We start from the raw sequence: 23,728 nt of genomic DNA, 5'->3' as shown, positions 1-23,728 counted from the left end.
TTCAAGCAGGCCTTTTAGCTAAAATAATAGCAGACAAGTTGAAAGGTAGAAAGAGCTTCAGAGAGACATATTACGTTTTATTTATTTAGTTTTTCGCAAGTTCAGTCAAATTCTGAAGATATAGTATATTCTTTAACTTTAACTTGAATTTCCAATCTGCACATGTGCGGGGTTTTTTTTATGCGCACAAAGTTGCCCTGAGATGCGGATGCGCGCGGACTTGCTGGGGCTTATCATGATTTGGTCGTTTTGGAAAAGAATTGCGCCATAAAGACAAATAACAACTTATTTCACGTCCGACTGCCATGATTATACGGAAATTCCATCGCTAAACGCGGACTGGGTTTAGCGATGGAATTTCCGCATATGCCTTAAGCTCTGTCGGCGTTACCCACGTGTTGTGGTTATCATTATTTGATATTGTAGCGAGTTTGGGGGGCAGTCCGGGACCGCCACAGCGGGGACGCGAATCCGTGGCTCCCACACCGCAAACGACAGCGTTAACCAGTCGACTAAAGGGTCCGACCCCTTCGTCAAGGACCAACGTGTCTACTTATCCATGCACGTTACAATATGTAGTTATTATTTGGTCGATTTGGAACTGTTATGCGTCCTCGAGTATAAAACTTAAATACTGGAGAAAAAAAATGCGCCATGAGGACAAGTCATAACTCTATTTCAGCCCGCTGCAAGGAAATATCTGACTGCCATGCGGAAATGGAACTTTCCATCGCGAAAAGCCGGCAAAGATCCAACCAGCAACCAAAAGCAAAGAAATTGAGAAAGAAGGTGGAGAATGCCGTCTTCGAAGCAATAAAAATGGTAAGTGTAAACTACTAATAAGACAGGTTAGCCCCTAGCTAACGGGTCTGACCCTTTAGCCGAGCGGTTAGCGATGTCGCCTTGTGGTGCAGTACACTCCGCACCGGGCAAGAAAATAACCGGTTACATTGGCGGCAGCGGTGGGATCCGGAAATGTGCAGATCCTCAGAAGTCTCTTCGGAGCGCGGGAAGAACAAAGCGCAAGGGCGCGCTTCCGGGGAGGGTGACGACTGTAAACTACTAATAAGACCCGTTAGCTTTAGCCGAGTGGTTAGTGATGTCGCCTTGTGGCGCAGTACACCCCGTATCGAATCCCGCACCGGGCAAGAAAATAACCGGTTACATAAGTTTCAAAAAATGGTGGAATCTCTGTATATAAATACAAATAGTTCAGTCTCTTTACCAGGAGGTACAATCAAACGATTTACAGTCAAACGTGTCGTTAAAACAGGGTCGTCCCATTTCTCCTTTTCTCTTTAAAATTGCTACAGAAATGCTTCTTTATTAAAAATTCGACTGTCGCCCTGTAATTGGGAAACCAGTAAATCATTAGTCAGTTAGCAGATGATATATACTGCTCAAAAAAATAAAGGGAACACCTAAAAACACAATATAGACCTCGATGAATGAAATATTTCAGCTGAAAATCTTTATTTATTAGACAGAGGAATGTGTTTAGAGCAAAATAACCTAAGAATGATCAATGGAAATCAAAATCATTAGCCCATTAAGGTCTGGATTCAGAATCATACTCAGAATCAAAGTGGAAAATGAGAACATAGGCTGATCCAACTTCTGTGGAAATTCTTCAAGACGATTCAAAATGAGGCTCAGTAGTGTGTGTGGCCTCCACGTGCCTGTATGCACTCCCTACAACGTCTGGGCATGCTCCTGATGAGACGACGGATGGTCTCCTGAGGGATCTCCTCCCAGACCTGGATCGGGGCATCGGTCAACTCCTGGACAGTCTGTGGTGCGACATCGCGTTGGCGGATGGTACAAGACATGATGTCCCAGAGGTGCTCGATTGGATTCAGGTCTGGGGAACGTGCAGGCCAGTCCATAGCGTCAATGCCCTCGACATACAGGAACTGCTGACACACTCTGGCCACATGAGGACGAACATTGTCATGCATGAGCAGGAACCCAGGGCCCACTGCACCAGCATATGGTCTGACAATGGGTCTGAGGATCTCATCCCGGTACCTAATGGCAGTCATGGTACCTCTGGCTAGCACGTAGAGGTCTGTGCGGCCCTCCAAGGATATGCCTCCCCAGACCATCACTGACCCACCGCCAAACCGGTCATGATGGAGGATGTTGCAGGCAGCAGAACATTCTCCACAGCGTCTCCAGACTCTCTCACGTCTGTCACATGTGTTCAGTGTGAACCTGCTCTCATCTGTGAAGAGCACAGGGCGCCAATGGCGAATCTGCCAACCAAGATGTTCTCTGGCAAAGGTCAATCGGGCTGCACGGTGTTGGGCTGTGAGCACAGGCCCCAATTGTGGACGTCGGGCCCTCATACCATCCTCATGCATTCTGTTTCTCACTGTTTGAGCAGAAACCTGCACATTAGTGGCCTGTTGAAGGTCGTTTTGTAGGGCTCCGGCAGTGCTCCTCCTGTTCCTCCTTGCACAAAGGACCAGATAGCGGTCCTGCTGCGGGGTTGTTGTCCTCCTGCGGCCCCCTCCACGTCTCCTGGTGTACTGGCCTGTCTCCTGGTACCTCCTCCATGCTCTGGACACTGTGCTGGGAGACACATCAAATCTTCTTGCCACAGCACGCATTGATGTGCCATCCTGGATGAGCTGCACTACCTGAGCAACTTCTGTAGGTTGCAGATACCGCCTCATGCCACCTCTAGTGGTGAGGGCACTAGCAAAATGAAAAACTAACCAAAGATCGGCCAGAAAAGATGAGGACAGGCAAATGGTCTGTGGCCACCACCTGCAAATCCATTCCTTTTATAGGGGTTGTCTTGCAAATTGTCTAATTTCCACCTGGTGGAAATTAGACAATTTACCAACAGGTGAAATTGATTCACAAATCAGTGTTGCTTCCTAACTGGACAGGTTGATATCTCAAAAGTGTGATTGACTTGGAGCTACATTGCATTGCTTATGTGTTCCCTTTATTTTTTTGAGCAGTGTAGTTAGCAGATCTTTATGAAGCAGCTAACTGAAGTCCCCAAAATACTTCAGAGCCTCTGGTGTAAAGTTACATTTTAACAAGTGTGAGTTAATGCCATTTAACTTTGACTGAACTTGCCAAAATAAATAAATATTTATAGGAATGGTGGCTTCATGAGCCTAGCTGTTACAGCATGCCTATAAATCCACTGTTAAATATTTGGATTCAACTGAAAGGGAAAATATGAATGTGTGGAAAGTAAAGGATGAATGCCAAACTAAACTTAACTCTTGGTTATGGAGAATACGACCCAATAACTCTCTACCCAATAACGAATCTTTCTGACTGAAACAAAAAGCATTTCAAGATGTATCTATCCGGCATACTCGATGGCTATTCTAAATAGAGCTATTAAGGTCAGTTTTGTTTATATTTGGAAAAAGAAAACTCACTCCATTAAGACAGCAAAGATGACCAAAGATTTTAAAGATGGAGGCCTACAAGCTATCAATTTTGATTTTATAAATGGAACCTTGAAAATAAATTGGCTAAAATCTTTTCTGAACAACAATAACTTTTGATACCAGAGAAATATTCAAGAAAGTTTTACTTAAATGTAACTTCAATATTCAAAGACTCGAGTCATTGAAAATGGAAGTCACATTCAAATGTTTACACATTTGAATTTATTCATTCATCTTCAGCCACTTCTCCGCGGTCGAGTCGCAGTGGCAGCAAGCGAAGTATGACACTCCAGATGTCCCTCTCCCCAGCAGTGCCCTCCAGCTCCTCCTGGGGGATCCCAAGGCGTTCCCAGGCCAGATTGGACATGTGTACAGTCAAATGTTCACACATTTGAACATTGAAGTCAAATGTGACGAACCACCCCCCCACCCCCGTAGTGGATTGTTTCTGGATTGTTCTGTTCACCTCTGTTGCGTTTCAGGTTGAGAGATGGCTCCTGGGCATGTCCTTCGCATAAAGCTGCAGCCAGCTTTCAGTCTTGGCGCTGTCACTGCTACACTGATTTACTTTTATTTGTTGGTTTGGTTTTACACTTTACAACACACATAACATCAGCAAACACAGCCACACATGCACTACCTTACACCTCTGATTTACAGGCACACATATCCATACTTCATTGTTTTGAGTTTATTCTTTATTTTGTAATAAATTATTTTGGTTTATTGAGTGGTTTTGACGTGTTTGTGTAACCACACGAACACATCAAAACTATTCAATAAACCAAATGGACCAGATGGACCTACAGCAGATGGACCAGATGGACCTCCATCTGGTCCATTTGCTCCAGTTACGAGGAGAGGTGACGATTAGCGAGCAGCAGTATGGTTTCATGCCGCAAAAGAGCACTACAGATGTGGTGTTTGCTTTGAGAATGTTGATTGAGAAGTATAGAGAAGGCCAGAATGAGTTACTGGGGAGAGTCTGGAGTGCCCTACTTCGCTTGCTGCTACCGCGACCCGTGTCTTTGTGGATATGACAGGGTGCCGAGAGAGGAGGTGTGGTATTGTATGAGCAAAGTGTGACAATGGTGAGGTGTGCAGTTGGAATGACAGTTGGGTTCAAGGTGGAGGTGTGATTACATCAAGGATCGGCTCTGAGCCCTTTCTTGTTTGCACTGGTGATGGACAGGTTGACGGTCTCCATGGACTATGATGCTTGCGGATGACATTGTAGGGTGCAGGTTGAGGAGAGCCTGGAGAGGTGGAGGTATGCACTGGAGAGAAGAGGAATTAAGGTCAAGTAGGAGCCAGTGGAAGGAATATACAGGGAAGTTTTTTCTTGTGTAATGGACAGACTTTTTCATTTACTTTTTTGGGTGCTGCATTGGGGGCCCTCAGCCCACAGGTAGGAGAGGCTTCCCCCCTCAGCTAGCTCAGCTCAGGGTCATTTACCAGAGACCCTAGCCTTGGAATCACACCTTCCTTACCCTCTTTTTTTTCTTTTTTTCTTTTTCTTTTCATTTCTTTGTTCTTGCTTGTTCAGGGTTAAGTTTTATTTTGCCAACTTCAACGATACACTGACAGATATCAGTGGCTAGTGACAAAGTAAAATTAATCTCTTTTAATGTCAATGGGCTGTTGAATCCAATCAAACGCAGTAAAATTCTGTCTAAAATCTGTCAAAGAACAAGCCCATGTAGTATATCTACAGGAAACCCATTTAGATGATAAGGAGCATGAAAAACTAAAGAGAATGGGCTTCACTAATTTTTTTTTCTTCATCATATAAATCAGCACTTAGGAGAGGAGTTACTATTCTCATTTCAAGCAAGCTAGATTTTGAAAAAGTATTCGAAATGAGATATAAGGAAAGGGAATATCATCCCCATCCTTATCTATATTCCCCCTTACTAGAATACCTTATATTCTAGGAAGGGGGAATATAGATGGGAATCCAGTTACACTATTGAATATATATGCACCCCAGGAAGTGATATTAGTTTCTTCCAGAAAATCAATAATATAATGGAAACAGAAAGTCTTCTGATATGTGGGGGAGATTTAAATTTACAATTACAATTACAACCAAAGTTAGACTCATCCAGTAGAAAACCCCATGAAACAAAGTCCCTAGATAAGAAAGTTAACACACTTTTTGAGGACATGGGTTTAATTGATACGTATATGGAGAGATTTTTTCCCTAACAGAAGGAATTACACTTACTATTCTGCCCCCCACTCTGTATATACAAGAATAGACTATTTCATAACATTTGGAAAAGATAAAGATAAAATAAACACCTGTGGAATTGGGACAATAGTGACCATGCACCTATATATTCATCTGTTAATTTTGACCTACAACCAAAGAGTACTACATGGAAACTAAATTCAAGTCTACTCAATGATCCCAATATTAAGGACCAAATTAAAAAAGAAATTACTCTTTATTTAGAATTCAATGATAATGGAGAGGTTTCACCTCCCATTCTATGGGATACTCTAAAGGCTGTCTTAAGAGGGACAATCATAGCAATATCTTCTTATAAGAAAAAACTAAGGCATAAAACATTAGAGAAATTACAAAACAAACTGAAGGAACTAGAAAAAAACATAAATTGAGTTTGGTACTGGATACATTAGAGGAAATTAGAAAAATTAGGGATGAAATTAATAGTTTGGCTACACAAGAAATCAGGAAAAATCTAATGTTTTGAAACAGAGATATTATGAAAGTGGAACCACTATCTATGAAAATACTGGTGTGGAAATTGAAGATAGCAGAAAACCCAATTCATGGAATTAGGGATCCAAGAACAAAAGTGATAAAAAAAATCAAATTAAGTGAGATTCAGGAAGCTTTTGAAGTATTTTACAAAACTCTATATTCTAAAGTTCCAGGGGGAAGCATAACCCAAATTAACACCCACCTGAATTAAGTAGTTAATTAAGTTACCCATATTAAACGAAGAACAAAATAGAACAATGACTGCAGACATAACTGAAGGTGAACTAAAAACTGCAATTAGTAGGGTTAAATTAAACAAGTCACCAGGATCAGATGGCTATACGCCAGAGTGGTATAAAGAATTTGAGAAGAATTAACTTCTGTTATTTCTGTCCCCATGCTGAATTGGGCTTTAAAAAAGGTGCAAACGCCACCTAGCTGGAAGGAGGCAATAATAGACTATTTACCTCCATCATGGCCAAACGATTTGAAGAGTTCCTACCCACACTGATACATAATGATCAGACAGGTTTTGTACAACAACGGCAAACACAAGACGATATACGAAGGGCACTACACATTATGGATCACATACAAAAAAAATAAAATTAAAGCAATAGTGATAAGCATGGATGTTGAAAAGGCATTTGACTTGGTTCACTGGAATTTGTTTCCTTGACAATCATTAAAAGTATACAGATGCTATAAGACAATTTGGCACCTGTGTAGTTTTAATAATTGTGTCATGGAAACCAAATCTGTGTAGATTTGGTTTGGTTTGCTAGGATTAAAATTAATGGATATTTATCAAATAATTTTACCCTAGAAAGGGGTTCGAGGCAAGGCTGCGCATGGTCACTGCTACTCTTCACATTGTATTTGGAACCACTAACTCAATACATCAGACAAAATGAAGATATTGGGAGTTATTATTAAAGGCACAGAGCATAATAGAAATAAGCCTGTTACGTGGATAACATTTTGATCTATCTAGGGCAACAAACGTACTCTTTACCTACATTGATGCAATCATTTGAACAATAGGGTCAATTGTCAGGATACAAGATCAATATAGATAAAACCCAATTACTTTCATATAACTATAGCCCACCAAGAGAAATTGAAAGTAGATACCCCTTGACATGGCAAGCAGAGTCTACATCTTTTGGCATGCCAAAAGATGTAGCAAAACTCTCAGAATACAATTCTTTGCCTATAACTAAATGAAATTAAAGGAGACAAAAATTAAGGGAGACACTTGGAATAGACTCCCCCAACAAATAAGAGAAGCAACGTCCATAGATAGTTTTAAGAATCAGCTCAAGACCCATTTTTATGCTCTTGCTTTTAATTAATTCCATTTTATTTATTTTACTCTTATTTTTTATTCTTGTACTGTGGTTTTATTTCTTGCCTTGTTTTATGTTTTTTTTGCCTAGGTCTGTGTTTTATTGCTTTTGTCTTATTTTATCTGTATTGTTGAGTTTTATTGTTTCCCTTGTTTTTAATGTAAAGCACTTTGAGCTGCATTTTATTAAGCCCACTGAGGCAAATTTTTAATTTGTGATATTGGGCTATACATATAAAATTGATTTGATTTGATTTTTGATTTGATGAAAGGTGCTATACAAATAAAGTTTATTATTATTATTATTATTATTATTATTATAACAAGATGGAACCTAATTCCTTTCATTGGTCTCAGCTGAAGGATCGAATCCATTAAAATGAATATATTTCCCAGACTATTATATCTCTTTCAGACCCTGCCGATGGAGATTAATCAAAACCAATTCAATGAATGGGACAAAATTTTATCAAGGTACATATGGCAAGGTAAAAGACCTAGGATTTGTCTCAAAACTTTGCAGTTGGCCAAAGAAAAGGAGGGATGGGGCCTACCTTCTATTAAAGATTATTATTTTGCAGCACAGATGAGAGCTATAATATGCTGGTGTAACCTATCATGTGATGCTCAATGGAAAAACATTGAAGAGAGGATGCCTTCCATCACCATACAGGCAATCTTAGCTGATACTATGGATAACTCATGGGTGAAATGCACTCTGAAAACATGGAAAATTATTATAAAAGAATATAAACTAGAGGGAGATATTGTAATTCTTAAATGGTGTGCATATCACTCAGATTTTACACCAAATAAGCTAGATACTAGATTTAAGGTCTGGACAGCTAATGGAATAACAGCTCTATGCAATATAATGAAAGAAGGAACACTGCTCAGTTTTGAAACGTTTAAAAAGAAACACTTATTTCAAAAACAAGACTTTTATAGGTATCTGCAGATGCGACATTATGTTAATATGAAGATGAAAAATGTAACCGAGGCAAGTACTTGTCTGATAGAACTGTTTAGAAAAGCATATAATTCAGATCCTGAAAGTAGAATCATTTCATGCATACTATATAAGGGTCTGTTAAATCTTAAAATACATTCGACTGTATACATTAAAACAAAATGGGGGAAGGAAGGACAATTATATCTAAGGAAGAACGGACAACAATATGGAGGTATCAGTGGAAGTGTACTTGTTCGCAGAAATGGAGGGAGTTTGGTTGGAAAAACCTGATAAGGTATTTTATTACACCCTCTCAGAAATCCCATTATGATAGTAACCTCCCTGTTTGTTGGAGAAACTGTGGAAACCAAAATACAAACAGCTACCATATTTTCTGGGCTTGCCCCATTATCAAAGACTATTGGAGAGTGATATACAGTGCCCTACAAGACATTTTTAAATGTGAAATACTCCTAGATAGTAAGGCCATATACACTCCCCGGCCACTTTATTAGGCACACGTGTCCAACTGCTCGTTAACGCAAATTTCTAATCAGCCAATCACATGGCAGCAACTCAATGCATTTAGGCATGTAGACATGGTCAAGACGATCTGCTGCAGTTCAAACCGAGCATCAGAATGGGGAAGAAAGGTGATTTAAGTGACTTTGAACGTGGCATGGTTGTTGGTCCCAGACGGGCTGGTCTGAGTATTTCAGAAACTGCTGATGTACTGGGATTTTCACGCACAACCATCTCTAGGGTTTACAGAGAATGGTCTGAAAAAGAGAAAATATCCAGTGAGCAGCAGTTCTGTGGGCGAAAATGCCTTGTTGATGCCAGAGGTCAGAGGAGAATGGCCAGACTGGTTCGAGCTGATAGAAAGGCAACAGTAACTCAAATAACCACTCATTACAACTGAGGTATGCAGAAGAGCATCTCTGAACGCACAACACGTCGAAACCTTGAGGCAGATGGGTTACAGCAGCAGAAGACCACACCGGGTGCCACTCCTGTCAGCTAAGAACAGGAAACTGAGGCTACAATTCGCACAGGCTCACCAAAATTGGACAATAGAAGATTGGAAAAACGTTGCCTGGTCTGATGAGTCTTGATTTCTGCTGCGACATTTGGATGGTAGGGTCAGAATTTGGCATCAACAACATGAAAGCATGGATCCATCCTGCCTTGTATCAACGGTTCAGGCTGGTGGTGGTGGTGTAATGGTGTGGAGGATATTTTCTTGGCACACTTTGGGCCCCTTAGTACCAATTGAGCATCGTGTCAACGCCACAGCCTACCTGAGTATTGTTGCTGACCATGTCCATCCCTTTATGACCACAGTGTTCCCATCTTCTGATGGCTACTTCCAGCAGGATAACGCGCCATGTCATAAAGCTCGAATCATCTCAGACTGGTTTCTTGAACATGACAATGAGTTCACTGTACTCAAATGGCCTCCACAGTCACCAGATTTCAATCCAATAGAGCACCTTTGGGATGTGGTGGACCGGGAGATTCGCATCATGGATGTGCAGCCGACAAATCTGCAGCAACTGCGTGATGCTATCATGTCAATATGGACCAAACTCTCTGAGGAATGTTTCCAGTACCTTGTTGAATCTATGCCACGAAGGATTAAGGCAGTTCTGAAGGCAAAAGGGGGTCCAACCCGGTACTAGCAAGGTGTACCTAATAAAGTGGCCAGTGAGTGTATTTTTAATGGTCATTGGATGGCACTGTCGGGTTTTGTTTGTGTTGCTTGTTTTGTGCTGCGGTAGTGCTGTCAGTGGCGCCCCCAAGGGATGATACTATCCCTGCTCCCCCCCCCCCCCCAGCCACGAGTCGCATATGCAGAATATGCTTCTGATTATGCATAATATGCTTCTATCTGATATTTTGCATTAGGTGCTGTTCATTTAAATCAAAAATGTATATTTTTCATAATAATTAATGTCAAAGAAAATAACCAATGCATAGCCAGACAGCCAGCCGCTTTTGATCGTCCATCACTGCTTCACACTCCCTCCCTTGTGCACAGTCTGCCTCAGACAGCAGCTGAGCAGCTTCTGTTTCTAGCTAGCTATAGGGGTGCACAACTCTCAAGTTTTTGGAATCGACTCCGACTCTGGTTTGAAATATGAGAATCGACTCCTCGACTCCATAAATTACGTCATATAGGAAGTGCTTTTTGGGTCCCTATATGCGCCATGGCTCGCACCCCATAATGTTTCATGAGGCAATAAAGCTTATCCAATCAATTATCTCATCCACTCATATTTTAAATACTAAAATGATCTATGTTCAATAATGTGTATACATTTTTCCCCAAATAGTGCTCAATAAACCATTAAAAACGGGTCAGATATGGCAATTGATATTTACCTCATCTATCGTATGTTAGCTTACTAACATGAAGGTGATCTTTAAGAAATCGAAAAACAATATGGTAAGAACAATAAATTTGTAACTTACCCCCAATTCATTAACTTACTGATATCTTAAAGATAAATGCTGCTTCATCCTACAGCTGCGTTTACCCAAGCGCGCCAAAACACCAGGAACGTTGCCTAAATGTACAACCTACGTGTCATACCTAAAGAGCCCACATGCATTATTTTGCAAGTTTAATACACAATGCATACCAGAAAGTAGGCTATAGTGACGAGCGATTGAGCAATTTGGGGGTGTTGAGTGTTGCGTCAAGAAGGGCTAGGGCCATAAAGCTTGATCATTTTAAAGATGTGTTTGCCAAAAGACAGGGCAACAGGCGAATAAAGCTGTATTGAAAAAAATGTAGCCTAATACAGTAAAGCAGGAATATGAGTGGGCTATAATATAATGTACATCATCCATAATAATGCTTTTTTGTTTTGTTTTTCATTTTTGGACATAGCCTATAATATGTTTGTTTACAAAAAGACAGCAACGAGTGAATAAAGCTGTATTGAAAAGAATGTAACCTAATAAAGTAGGGATATCAATAGGTTGTGAGTAGGCTATAGTAAAATGTACATTGTCTATGATAATGCTTTTTTTGTTTTGTTTTTCATTTTTGGACATAGCCTATAACATATTTGTTTACAAAAGACACAGCAACAGGTGAATAAAGCTGTACTGAAATTAATGTAGCCTAATAAAGAAGGGATCTGAATAGGTTGTGAGTAGGCTATAATAATATATGTATATTGTTGACCAAAATTATGCTTTTTTTGGTTTTTTTTTTCATTTTTGGACATATACAATATAACAATGAATCATCTAACACGTTAATTCATTGTGTAACTCAAAATGTTAACTGTACCGGTATTAGTCTATGCACATCAGATATTTAGTAACATTAACTGTAAAAAAATTAGAAACCAAAGTATTTCAGTATGCGATTCCTCAACTCTCATATTGACAGTTTTCAACTAGTCTATACAGTACACTACAACAACATAATAGAATTCCTGAAATTCATTCATGGCTTTTGGTTTTGGTGTGCCACCCCAAGATTTTCAGTGGCCCCCTTTGGCCACCCCTATGAAAAATTTCTGGGGACGCCACTGAGTATAGTATAGTATAGTAGTATAGTATAGATAGGGTGTTATGTGCACCATGCTTGTTGATATATTGTGTTCTTATTTTATCTTTTATTTCTATTTGTTTCTGTTTTTCTTGTTTCTATTTTCTTATCGTGTATCTTGTTAGTTTTTAGTTATTAGAGCATGAGTGAACAATTTCCCCTCGGGGATGAATAAAGGATTCTGATTCTGATTGATTTGGATATATACCCCAAGAATGGTTGAAAGGAGATAAATATTTAATGAATATACTGCTGGTGGCTAGTAAAAAGACTCTTACCAGGAAATGGTTATCACAGGAGAGCCCAACTTTAAACCCATGGATTGAAATTATAATGGACATGTATAAAATGGAGTGGATAACGGCATCTGTCAATCATAACTTGGACCAATTAACCTTATACTGGAAAAAATGGTTTGACTACATGGCATCCCATAGGCCTGATTTTATTTTCACAAACCAATGATTATGTTGTAAAGAAAAAATCACTCCCTACCTGTACATATGTTTTTCCTGTGTTCTGCTCTTGCTTTTCTATAAGCTGACGAGTATGTTTTAATGCACGAAAACACTTGGTTTCTTAAATTTAAATATATTTTTGTAGATGTAAGCAGATTTTGTGATATACACTCAGTGACCAGAAAATGGAAAACCCCGTTCAGTATTTTGTTGGACAAACTTTGGCCTGCCAACAGCTTCCACATGTCATGGCAATGACTGAACAAGGGCTCTGTTATAGCGATAAAACTAGCATTTTACATCTATAGGTCCTGTACCATCCAGTTGTTAAAGCTAACCATGCAGACATCCGTGCTTCACGTAACTACCCATATTGATGGGTGGATACTCTGTTCTTGAGGTATTGCATTTGACTTCATCCCAAAGGTGTTCAATGGGATAGATATCAGGGGATTATGGTGGTCAAGTAATTAAACATCATTTCACCTGAACGTTCCTGAAACCATTCCTGGACAATTATTGTACTATATTGCACTATAATATATTATTATTAGATTATATTGGGCAGCACGGTGGCACAGTGGTTGGTGTGGTCGCCTCGCAACAGGGGGGTCCTGGGTTCAAGCCCTGGGGTGGTCCAACCTTGGGGGTCATCCTCTGTGTGGAATTTGCATGTTTTCCCCGTGTCTGCATGGGTTTCCTCTGGGTGCTCTGGTTTCCTCCCACAGTACAAAGACACGTAGGTCAGGTGAATTGGCCATACTATTGTCCCTAGGTGTGAGTGTGAGTGTGTGTGTGTGTCAGCCCTGTGATGATCTGGCGGCCTGTCCAGGGTGTTTCCTCGCCTGCTGCCCGATGACTGGTGGGCTGGCTAGGCTTCAGCTTCCCCATTACCCTGCATAAGGATAAGCGGTTTGGATGGAAAAAATAAATAAATAAAAATTTCGTTGCAAATATCTTCTAATCAAATAATACTGTCTTCACACTGGAGCAAGCTAAAACTAGCATGAATTATTGCCATCAGCCAAAATCAATTATTTGGGTAAGCCAATATCAAAATTGCGATTAATATACAATTAACTGAGCAGTCCTACCCTTAGTCTAACATCATGGTGATACAGTTGGAACTGGGATTCATTAGACCAGACTACCTTTCCCAGTTGTCAATACTCCAGTCCTAATGTTTCGTAGCCCATTGCAAATACCTTTGGCAATTTACCATTGAGGTACCCTGCGTGGTCGCTGTTTTACCTCATACAGGAAAGATTGCGACACATTGTGTTCCAAAACTGGTTTTTGTACCCTACAATTGTATTGTGATGTTAACTGTCATGCTGTGGACTGGAGATTATTTGTTATGGCCCGAGCTGCCCAGCGTCTCCCACGTTCATCCACCGAGGGCCACCTCCCACATAGCAAACGTTTTGACGAGGTGTCTTGTGTTCTGGTCCATTCATCGTATGCCTTTGAGATTGCCACATTTGAGAAGCACAGGAAATCTACCGTCTTGCACAAACATGCCCTTCTGGTGCCTACAATCAGGCCTTATGAAATGATATAAATCCTTTAATAAGTGCTTTAAACTCATTCCTGATAATCCGTTCACATGCAAAAGCAAGTGTGGAAATAGAGTTGCTGTTGCAGGCACCTGTTTATGTAGTGATACACATGCAAATGGAAAAGGGGGCAGCCACTTCTTCTGCAAGGGCAGGGTCTCTATTTTTCTGGTCACTGAGTGAATATATCCATCCATCCATCCATTATCCAAACCGATTACCCCTCTCTCAGTATATCTATGTATCTATATCTATATATATCTATATATATCTATATATATATAGATATATATATAAATATATAAATATATATATATAAGGTAGATGTAGGAAAAAAACTTTAATACATAGCAGAACAAGCTTGTTTCGTGCATCACACACTCATCAGCTGCCAACGTGGTTAAACCATTTGTTTGTTCATCATTTGTTGAACACTTTTATTAACACCATTGATGGGTTCCCGAAAGAAAACGCTATATATATATATATATATATATATATATATATATATATATATACTATATATATAATCATGTAAAATTTCCTATGGTTACCGTGATAATAATGTTTTCCGTATTGCCCAGCATTAGCTCAAAACATTACAAAAGTATCCCATCTTTGTTGTGAATTATTCCAAACCCTAATGACTCTTCTACTGCACAGTATCCTCAAGAGTGTAAGAGGCTTAATTCATTCTTAGCGGCAACAGGGGAGCCAGATATTATGACTTGCAAGCAGCCATTCCGACGTGTACCCTGGTTCTGCTGAATGACAGAAGCTAAGCAGGCATGGGCTTGGGTAGTGCTTGGATGGGAGACCCCCTGGGAAAACTTGAGTTGCTGCTGGAAGTGGTGTTGGAGGGCCAGTAGGGGACGGTCTTCCCTGTGGTCTTAATAGAAAAACAACAAAAATCCCAATGCCTCAGTGCAATGACAGGGACGCTGTGCTGTAGGAGATGCCGTCCTTTGGATGAGACGTTAAACTGAGGTCCTGACTCACTTGTGGTCATTTAAGATCCCATGGCACTTCTCACAGAGAGTAGGGGTTGCCCGGTGTCCTTGTAAAAATTCCGAACCTGGCTCTCTCCGTCTGGCACCTAATCATCCCCTTGTGTAATTCGCTCAATGATTCCCTCCCTCTCTACCTCAAGCTGATGTGTGGTGAGTGTTCTGGTGAAAAATGGCTGCTGTGTGGGTGCTACCCATTGGTAGTGGTTGGGGTGAGTTCCCCCCTTCACTGTGAAGCGCTTTGAGTGTCTAGATAAAGCGCTATATAAATCTAATCCATTATTATTATTATTATTATTATGACTGTTTAAGGTCATTCTTTGGTTTGACTGCAGCTGTGATCCAGATGGTACAGCTGACCCTGCGGTGATGCTGTATGCTGTATCCCCCCCAGGACACGCTGTCTTCCCTGCTTACAGTCATTCTCTGGGCCCAGCTATGAGGAGAGCTGGTGCTGGAGTATGGCTATGTGAAGGTCATTTTCGTGTGTGTGTGTGTGTGTGTGTGTGTGTGTGAGAGAGAGAGAGAGAGAGAGAGAGAGAGAGAGAGAGAGAGAGAGAGAGAGAGAGAGAGAGAGAGAGAGAGAGAGCATGGACGCATGTTTGTTTGCTAAACTAGTTTTCAAATAATAGTGCCTAAAATATTTCAGACCTCATTTTCAAATTATAGGTAATAGATTCTTGTTTTATTTGATTTAGTTGTGCATTACTGTGTATTAAGATATGACATACCATTGAATGGAGATTAACAACAATATTGAATTATTGACAACCCCTTGCGCGCACACACACACACACACACACACACACACACACACACACATACACCCCATTACTGTTTTGTTCTTCCACCTCTCAGAGACAAGGCAAACACCCTTGTTCATACTAATGCTAATAGGCAGTGAAGTTCACACTGCCAAAAAGAGGATACAATTCAATTGGTTGAACTGGTTTTAAAAGGAAGCCTAAGTCCTCTCCCATTATCCGACATTAATTCGCACTTGAATGCTTGGGCACTTGCCATGTGCGTTCATGCACTAGTTTAAGTGTGCAAGCGTGTCCCATTTTTTCTAAGTCAGAATGCAGTGCACTTGATATGCACGTGCGCGCTTTCTGGTCTTAAGCTAAGATTGCTGTGGTGAGGTATTGGTTAATTATATGAACCATAAACGAACATGTTGGAGACGTTGTAGTGTGTGGTACAGGCCCTGTACCTACTCAGGCGCACTGACAAGCGTTGTAGACGGGGGAGGCGCACTGGTGAGGGAACTTCACCCCTTAGTTCCACCCATCAACAAAAGATGCTTTTGCAGTCATCATACCTTAAAGGCAGCTTCATAGCCTCACAAAGCACCCCCCCCCCAACTGTAACTGACTGTCATGTATACTAATATATACCCTGGGGCTGGTCCTTGCAGATAAGTTTAGGGCTGAATTTCTTTCCTAGTACACCCCTGACTACCGCCGGCAGGTCAATCGATGTAGCTGGTTATTCTGTCTGTCTATGCATGACTCTTGCCATCCATGTAAATGTCTAAAACTAATTAAAACTATAAAACTAATTCCATGAACGCCTCAATGTTAATCTCTCCTAACCCAGCCGTTCTTGGCACTTTCCTTTCAAGTGCTCATGGTCATCATCATCTAAACCACGTCTCACATGGTTCACTGATCGGTGTGGCATCGAACTGCAGGGCCCAGTCGAAAACGTGTCCTTTGCAGAAGAATATCTCGTAGTGAGATTTAGGTTGGCTTCATGAGGCTAGCTGTTACAGATTCTGTTTTTAAATGAGCACAGCATCATCATGCCATTCAGCTATCCTATAACACTTGATAACACCCAGTGCTGATACCCACCCTTACAGGTGTTTCAGAAACCCTAGTGGGCCACATAGTGTGTGGTCACGCCTGCAAACAGACTCATGTTCCCCATTGGTTTCTCTGTCACAAATCTAAATAATTCCCTTTCAGGCTCCCATGACTCATTCAGTTTCTACATTGATGAGGCGTCTCCAGTGGGCCCTGAACAACCAGAGACGGTGCAAAACTTTGTCTCCGTGTTTGGCACGGTGGCCAAGAAGCTAATGAGGAAGTGGCTCGCCACACAGACCATGAACTTCACAAGCCAGCTGGAAGCTGGCATCCGCTTTTTTGACCTACGCATCTCCACCAAGCCCAGAGACCCTGACAATGAGCTGTTCTTTGCCCATGGGCTCTTCAGTGCCACGGTCAGTATAGGAGCATCTTTGCATAAGAGCTCTGGATGTGTTGATGTCATTGGGAGATAGTAATGACAGTTTCTGTACGTTGTTTGTGTCAACATATTTACATGAATGTACGAAGCTTTGCATGCATGCATCCAGAAATGAGTATGTCTGCATATATGTGTGTGTGTTTTGTCTTTCTGTCTGTAAAAATTGAGTGCTCGCACATGAAAATCAAATCATGTACCCCCCCCAAAAAATTACACTGTTTGCATCCCTTTCTTTATATTACTGACATGAGACTTTGTGTGTGTGTGTGTGTGTGTGTGTGTGTGTGTGTGTGTGTGTGTGTGTGTGTGTGTGTTTCTAGGTTAGAGAGGGTCTGGAGCAAATCAGTAGCTTTCTGTCCGGTCATGCCAGAGAGGTGGTGTTCCTGGACTTCAACCACTTCTACGGAGTTCAGAACCTGCACCATGAGAAACTGGTGACCATGTTGAAGGATGTGTTTGGAGAGAAGCTCTGCCCGGTCGTCTTTGCCCAGGAGGTACTTTGGACTTGAGGCTCAGCAAATACTCCAGTTGAGGCTCTCATGTGAAACTTGACAATGATAATCTTGATAATCTTGCTCAGGTTTTAGGACTAAAGGCAGTTATATGCACCTAACTCAAGATCCCACCTCACATATTCATTTCAGATACTTGTACTTTCTGAGAGACCTACAGTCTTGAGTGGACATGCCGCTTATAAGATTCAATACAACAAGCACTCCTTTTAACTTATCTTCAAGTGGCTTTTGATCACATAACAGGGAATTTGCTGCTTTGATCTGCTAATGATGTAGTTTATTTGCTCAAAGTGTCTCCTTTGAGCGAATGAGTTAGGTAAAATGTTTCTTTTTTCCTAACCCTTCCATGTCTCCATCCTGAGGCAAACCTCTAGTACACTAATTAAGAAAAGATACACAAGTCTTTTAAAAATTCAGAGCTCAGGTTTTAACATTCAAAAGTGGATAGGCTTCAGTTCAATTGCACACACATACGGGCACCCTGAGCTTTGGGTGTTTTGGTTCTGGGAAGTGGAAAGACAGGGGGCGTGGATGGGGAGAAAGGAGCAAAATTAGTGGAGAGGGAGAATGACGAAGACCCATGGAGGGAGGGGGTGAGGAGGAGGTTGGGTGAAGGAGAGGTGAGGAAAGTCAAACAAGAAAAAAAAGGAGAAACGGATGAGTGATGGTGAAACTTAAAAGCAGATGTGCAATTCCTTTTTTTTGGGGGGGGATTTTTTCCCCCCTTTTTCTCTCCAATTGTAGCTGGCCAATTACCCCACTCTTCTGAGCTGTCCCGATCTCTGCTCCAACCCCTCTGCTGATCCGGGGAGGGCTGCAGACTACCACATGCTTCCTCCGATACCTGTGGAGTTGCCAGCCATTGCTTTTCACCTGACAGTGAGTTTTGCCAGGGGGACGTAGCACGTGGGAGGATCACGCTATTCCCCCCAGTCCCCCCCAAACAGATGCCTCGACTGACCAGAGGAGGCGCTAGTGCCGTGACCAGGACACATACCCACATCCGGCTTCCCACCCGCAGATGCGGCCAATTGTGTCTGTAGGGACGCCCGACCAAGCCGGAGGTAACACGGGGATTCAAACCGCCGATCCCCGTGTTGGTAGGCAACGGAATAGACCGCCACGCCACCTGGATGCCCCCAGATGTGCAACTCTTTTATCCAGTTGGTATCCCATTCTTTCTCCTCTCTCTCGCTAGCCTCCTCTTCCTCACCAGTCTACCGTCTTTCTTCTGTTTGTAAGTCTGGTCGAATGGGCGATGGCGTTTGAGACCTGCGCTCTAACATTCACTTTTCACTGCTTTCTCCTGGCTTTGCTTTTTCCGCTGCTTCTCACCTATTCATTAATTCCCTGTGGGGCGATTGGGTCCTATCCCAGCAGGCATTGGGTGGAAGACAGAGAGACAGATGGTCTATCCAACTCAGAGCCCACTCACACAATCACTCGCATATTATTCATGTTTTTTGGCAATGTAAAGCCTCTAATTCACCCAACATGGGCTTACTGTGTAATCTTTTCCTGGATTGTCACCTTGCCATGGTGGAGAAGCTTGCATGTACCAATGAACCCAAGAGCTGTGCTGTCTGGAGCTTGGCTCCTGGTAGGGTCACCCAAGGCAGATAGGTCAAGGGGGAGGTTCCAGACAAAGCATGATCCAACAAAGACCTCAATAGCAGAATTGGTGGAAAATGTCTCCAGGTCACAATGACAGTGAAGGTGGATGAAGGTGACAACAGAGGGCGGTCCCCAATCCACGCCATAGGACTCTGGCCACACTCTGCCAAGGAATGTGTAGTGGCTGCAAGGGTATCGCCCACTCCACGTAAAAAGCTGTCACGTGCCGGCGTCCTCCTATTACGCGGTTCCAGGATTGGCCTCTACGCCCACCTGAGGACCCAGAGGGACCCAGAGGGAGGGTGATCATACTCCACTCCAAGTGGCCGCCGAGGATGATGATGATGACTCTGTAATTTTTATTATTCACCAGTAGACAAATTTTTTCTTCTTTTCTTACATTTCTGTCTCCTTCCCTCCATTCACCCTCTTCGTCCCACCCAACTGCGTCTTCCTCCATTCCCAGGTGACCCTGCAGTACCTGTGGGAAAAGGAGTATCAAGTGTTGGTCTTTTACCACCACCCCATGGCACTGGAGGTGCCATTCCTGTGGCCAGGACAGATGATGCCCGCTCCATGGGCCAACACTACTGACCCAGAAAAACTAGTCCAGTTTCTCCAGGCGTCTGTCACCGACCGCAGGTCAGCAGCTTTATACTTAAAACATTTTATTGTTAAAGTCTGCTCATAGGTTCAGGAAATATTTGTTACCATGTCACTTCATGCAATGGTGTGCTTATCCATTTTACTCTTTGTGCTCCCAACAAGTCGAAAATAGCTGTTCTACCACTGCCTCGTCTTTTTTTCTTTTTTTTTTGCATGATGATGATTTTCATCATCATCACTATTTTTCCAGTTATTGTTGTTACAAATGGGCCAACCGTTGTGCCCAGTGACTAATTTATGAAAAAACTGGCAATGCTGATAAATTTACAAAAAGTTGACACAAAACTGACTGGAATAAATGTGCCCTTTTTACGTAATTTGCTTTGAGGGAAAAGTTCATATCAAATAGGGTAGGTTCAAATGTGAACATTTTGGTGTGAATTTTTCAGGAGGAAGGGGACGTTCTTTGTCTCCCAGGTGGTTCTGACGCCCAAGGCCAGCACTGTGATGAAGGGAGTGGCTAGTGGACTGAGAGAGACCATCACAGAGAGGTGTGTGTGTGTTTGTACTATTTGTGTATGTGCGTTTCTGTGTTTGTCTTCAAGAGGGACAAAATGACAGACAAGAGACCAAGAGAGCATGCTTTTTTACGCCCAGTGTGACAAGGACACGGCTTTAGAGCCAAGGCTTGACAACAGATACTATGACCCGCCAATAGTGAGGTGATATAATGTGTAGGCACACACACGTGCACAGACACAAACGTGTACATTAGTCATATAGAAGAATCCTGAGGGATGTCTGTATCTACAGGCACCTCCGGGTGATTGACATAGACCCCCACGTGGGTCCTTTGAACAGCCTCAGCAAACCTAAAAGGATCTTTCTCACCATCTATTTTATCTCTTTATTCTTCCTGATTCACATGTCATGTTTTTGTTTTTCTTGTCTCTTATTAACCATTATGTTTCTCGGCGTTTCCCTCTCTCTTATTTTCACTATTTTTAAAAAAGCCTCAGTAGCAATTTCCTTGCATTATTCATTCCTTTGATAACTGCGCCATAAGCCACGCTCATCATACACTCTGTGATTTTGGTTTAAGCATCCCTCAAAAACATCATCCGTCCATCGGACCCCTCGGGCAGTCGTTAGGCAACAGATCGTCCTGCATGTGTAAAAAGGAGACAGCTCTCAAATCCAAACCACACCGCGAGCCTGGCTCACTTTTGACTTACCACGATAAAAAGTTCCCCTTCTGCGTGGATCGCACGATTTCTTTTTCCAGCGAGCGACCTGATTATCAGCCGCACGGTTAGTGTCTGGCCATTCAGGTCTTCCACATTGAGTCAGACGGGCCTTTCATCCCAGCCAACAAACCAAACATGACTCATTCTTTCCACTATCCCTCCCTCCTATCTCTGTGGCTTTATATCGCTTCCACTCACGTCCTTTCTCTATTTGTGCGTGTGTGCGTGTGTGTGTGTGTGTGTCCTTGCAGGGCCTTGCCTGGTATGATGCAGTGGATCAGGGCCCAGAGACCCGGGGAGAGTGGCATCAACATCATCACAGCCGACTTTGTGGAGCTGGGAGAGTTCATCAGCGCCGTCATCACCCTCAACTACCACCTGGACGAAGAAGAGGACGACGCCACTTGAAAACCCACGGGGAGGTGTGGGGGGGGGGGGGGTTGGGTTTCTCCCAGAGAGCACAAGTCACCACCACCACCACCACCACACCACCAGTGGCTGGGGCTTGTGCTCTCACACGTTCTCTTTGGTATTCATTTCAGAGGCGGAATCTGGCTGCTCCCCTCATTGTTATTTAGGGCTATAGAGAATGACGAGGTTGAAAGGAGAGGGAGAGAGGGTCGGTGAGGTTGTTGGCAATGGAGAAGGAAGAAGAACGCTGGCTTGAACGTTTTGTTCAAGCGCTGAGTGGATGAGTGATCTTAACGTTTCATCTATTTTGGGATCAAAAGGGCAATTTTGTCAGTTATTTATTTATTTATTGTTTTGTTTTTTTGACAGGTTCGCTTTCTTCGCCTGTCATACACTGTAAATACAACTGCTTCGTCAACCAATCAGTCAGTCGTCCTGTTGCAAGGCTTACCGCTTCATCACAGGGTAGGCCCTTAAGAGCATGAAAACCTACTCATAACTGTACAGGAATACGTTGTGTTTGGTAGTTTTGTGACTTTGAAGGTTTTCCGCAGGTTGCCGTCACTCACAAGGCACAGCTCAGTCTTAGATTCAGTCAGTTTAGCGGTCAGTCAGTGTAAGTTGTGAACCACTCGCATTCAGATCGGTGTGAGTTGCTAGAAGTTGTTTTTTGGGTTTTTTTTTTTTCATGTGTCTTGCTAGAAGTTGTTATTGCTGAGAAAATCTGCCCATAACTTTTTTTTTTTTTAAATGCATCCTTGGTTAGATGTCAGGAAGTGTTTCCGAGAATGCCTCTAGCGTTTCAAATGCACAGCGTGTTTACAGAGAACATTTGTCGTCAGTGAATTGTCGGGCAGTTAGCGGGAAGGATTTTCCATCCCTTTTATGTTTGATAATCTATTTCTATTTGGGGCTTTCCCTTCCAAGGCTATCTCTTGAGTGGTTTTCTCCTGGTGTTAGTCTACTCTGAAGTCAGTGTGCCGGCTAGACATCGATCAGACATTGCTGCGTCGAGGTGGATGATTGATTCCTCTCCCGTTTCAAATGCACCAGAAAGAGAAAAATAAAACACAAAGGTGAGCTTAAGCCAAGAACAAGGGTGTCAGCATATCCTGCTGAACTATGTGCTTTGGTGATTGTAAACTAGACACACAAAAAAAAAAAACACAACTATTTGCTGCATCTGCTAGTTTGCTACTTGGTCATCCCTAAAAAGTATTGCCATTAAAGAAACGACTAAGGTAAATATTATTAGTACAGGTAGGGCTGCGTCTAGTTTCTCTTACGGAATAGGATTTCAATATGCCTAATGTGTTTCTCTGACAGCGAAGTCTATCTGCGTACTAAAAAAAAGTCATAAGTGTAATAATCACCTGTGTCGAGGATGTTATAATGCAGTGTTTCTGTTAAAAATGTCTCAACGGGGTACAAAAGGTGCCAACATTAGCCTGTCGTATGTTGAATACCGTGCCCTTCGTGTCGCTCCACCTGCAGCAATCGTGCAGTATACAGTCAGTACAATTCACACCACATCTGTTGTGGTATTATGGGGTTTATAATGCCAGGTTAAGCCTACAAGGCGAAGAACATTCGTGCGAATCATACAGAATTGAGTCATTTCACATCACACACAAAAAAAAAACTAAAACTGGAGTCATGAGGTTTTCAAGTTTATCGGTGGTGCTGTGTCACTCAAAAGCTATACAATAAGTGTGGTTGAAACTGATTGTCGTAGCTCTTCGATGTCTGCCTTGTTGGGTGTTTAAATGTTGGCGTGCATCGCATCAGAAAACAACCTTATTTTTGTTTGACTAGAATGAGATAGGATGAAATAACTTGTCTGTTTCCACCGCCGCTTCCTCTGCGTGCGTCTCATAGCTTTTTCTTCTCCTCTGACTGGTTCTGTGCCCTACAACATTTTCTTTAAAGAAGGAAGAGTTTGTCTGAAGTGAACACTGGTCTCATTTCAAAGTGTTATCAAAGTTCTGCATGAACACCACAGCATATTGATTAGAGCTGCACGTTCTGGGGGAGGAAGTCATC

General features: G+C 42.2%; 1 protein-coding gene across 1 annotated transcript in view; it reads left to right on the top strand.

The window, feature by feature from the left end:
• The window catches only part of plcxd3 (phosphatidylinositol-specific phospholipase C, X domain containing 3), a 57,755-nt gene extending 36,073 nt beyond the window's left edge, over positions 1-21,682 (top strand). The window contains exons 2-6 of the mRNA XM_056294496.1: positions 17,010-17,266; positions 17,613-17,786; positions 19,888-20,063; positions 20,477-20,578; positions 21,526-21,682. Of these exons, the coding sequence (XP_056150471.1) occupies positions 17,010-17,266; positions 17,613-17,786; positions 19,888-20,063; positions 20,477-20,578; positions 21,526-21,682 (866 nt within the window). The remainder of the gene's footprint in view (positions 1-17,009; positions 17,267-17,612; positions 17,787-19,887; positions 20,064-20,476; positions 20,579-21,525) is intronic.
• Positions 21,683-23,728: the final 2,046 nt, after the last annotated feature.

Source organism: Lampris incognitus, chromosome 1, assembly GCF_029633865.1.
Source record: "Lampris incognitus isolate fLamInc1 chromosome 1, fLamInc1.hap2, whole genome shotgun sequence".
In the NCBI taxonomy this organism is placed as follows: domain Eukaryota; kingdom Metazoa; phylum Chordata; class Actinopteri; order Lampriformes; family Lampridae; genus Lampris; species Lampris incognitus.
Note: the sequence above shows the minus strand (reverse complement) of the source record. Positions and strands in the feature narration are given on the sequence as shown.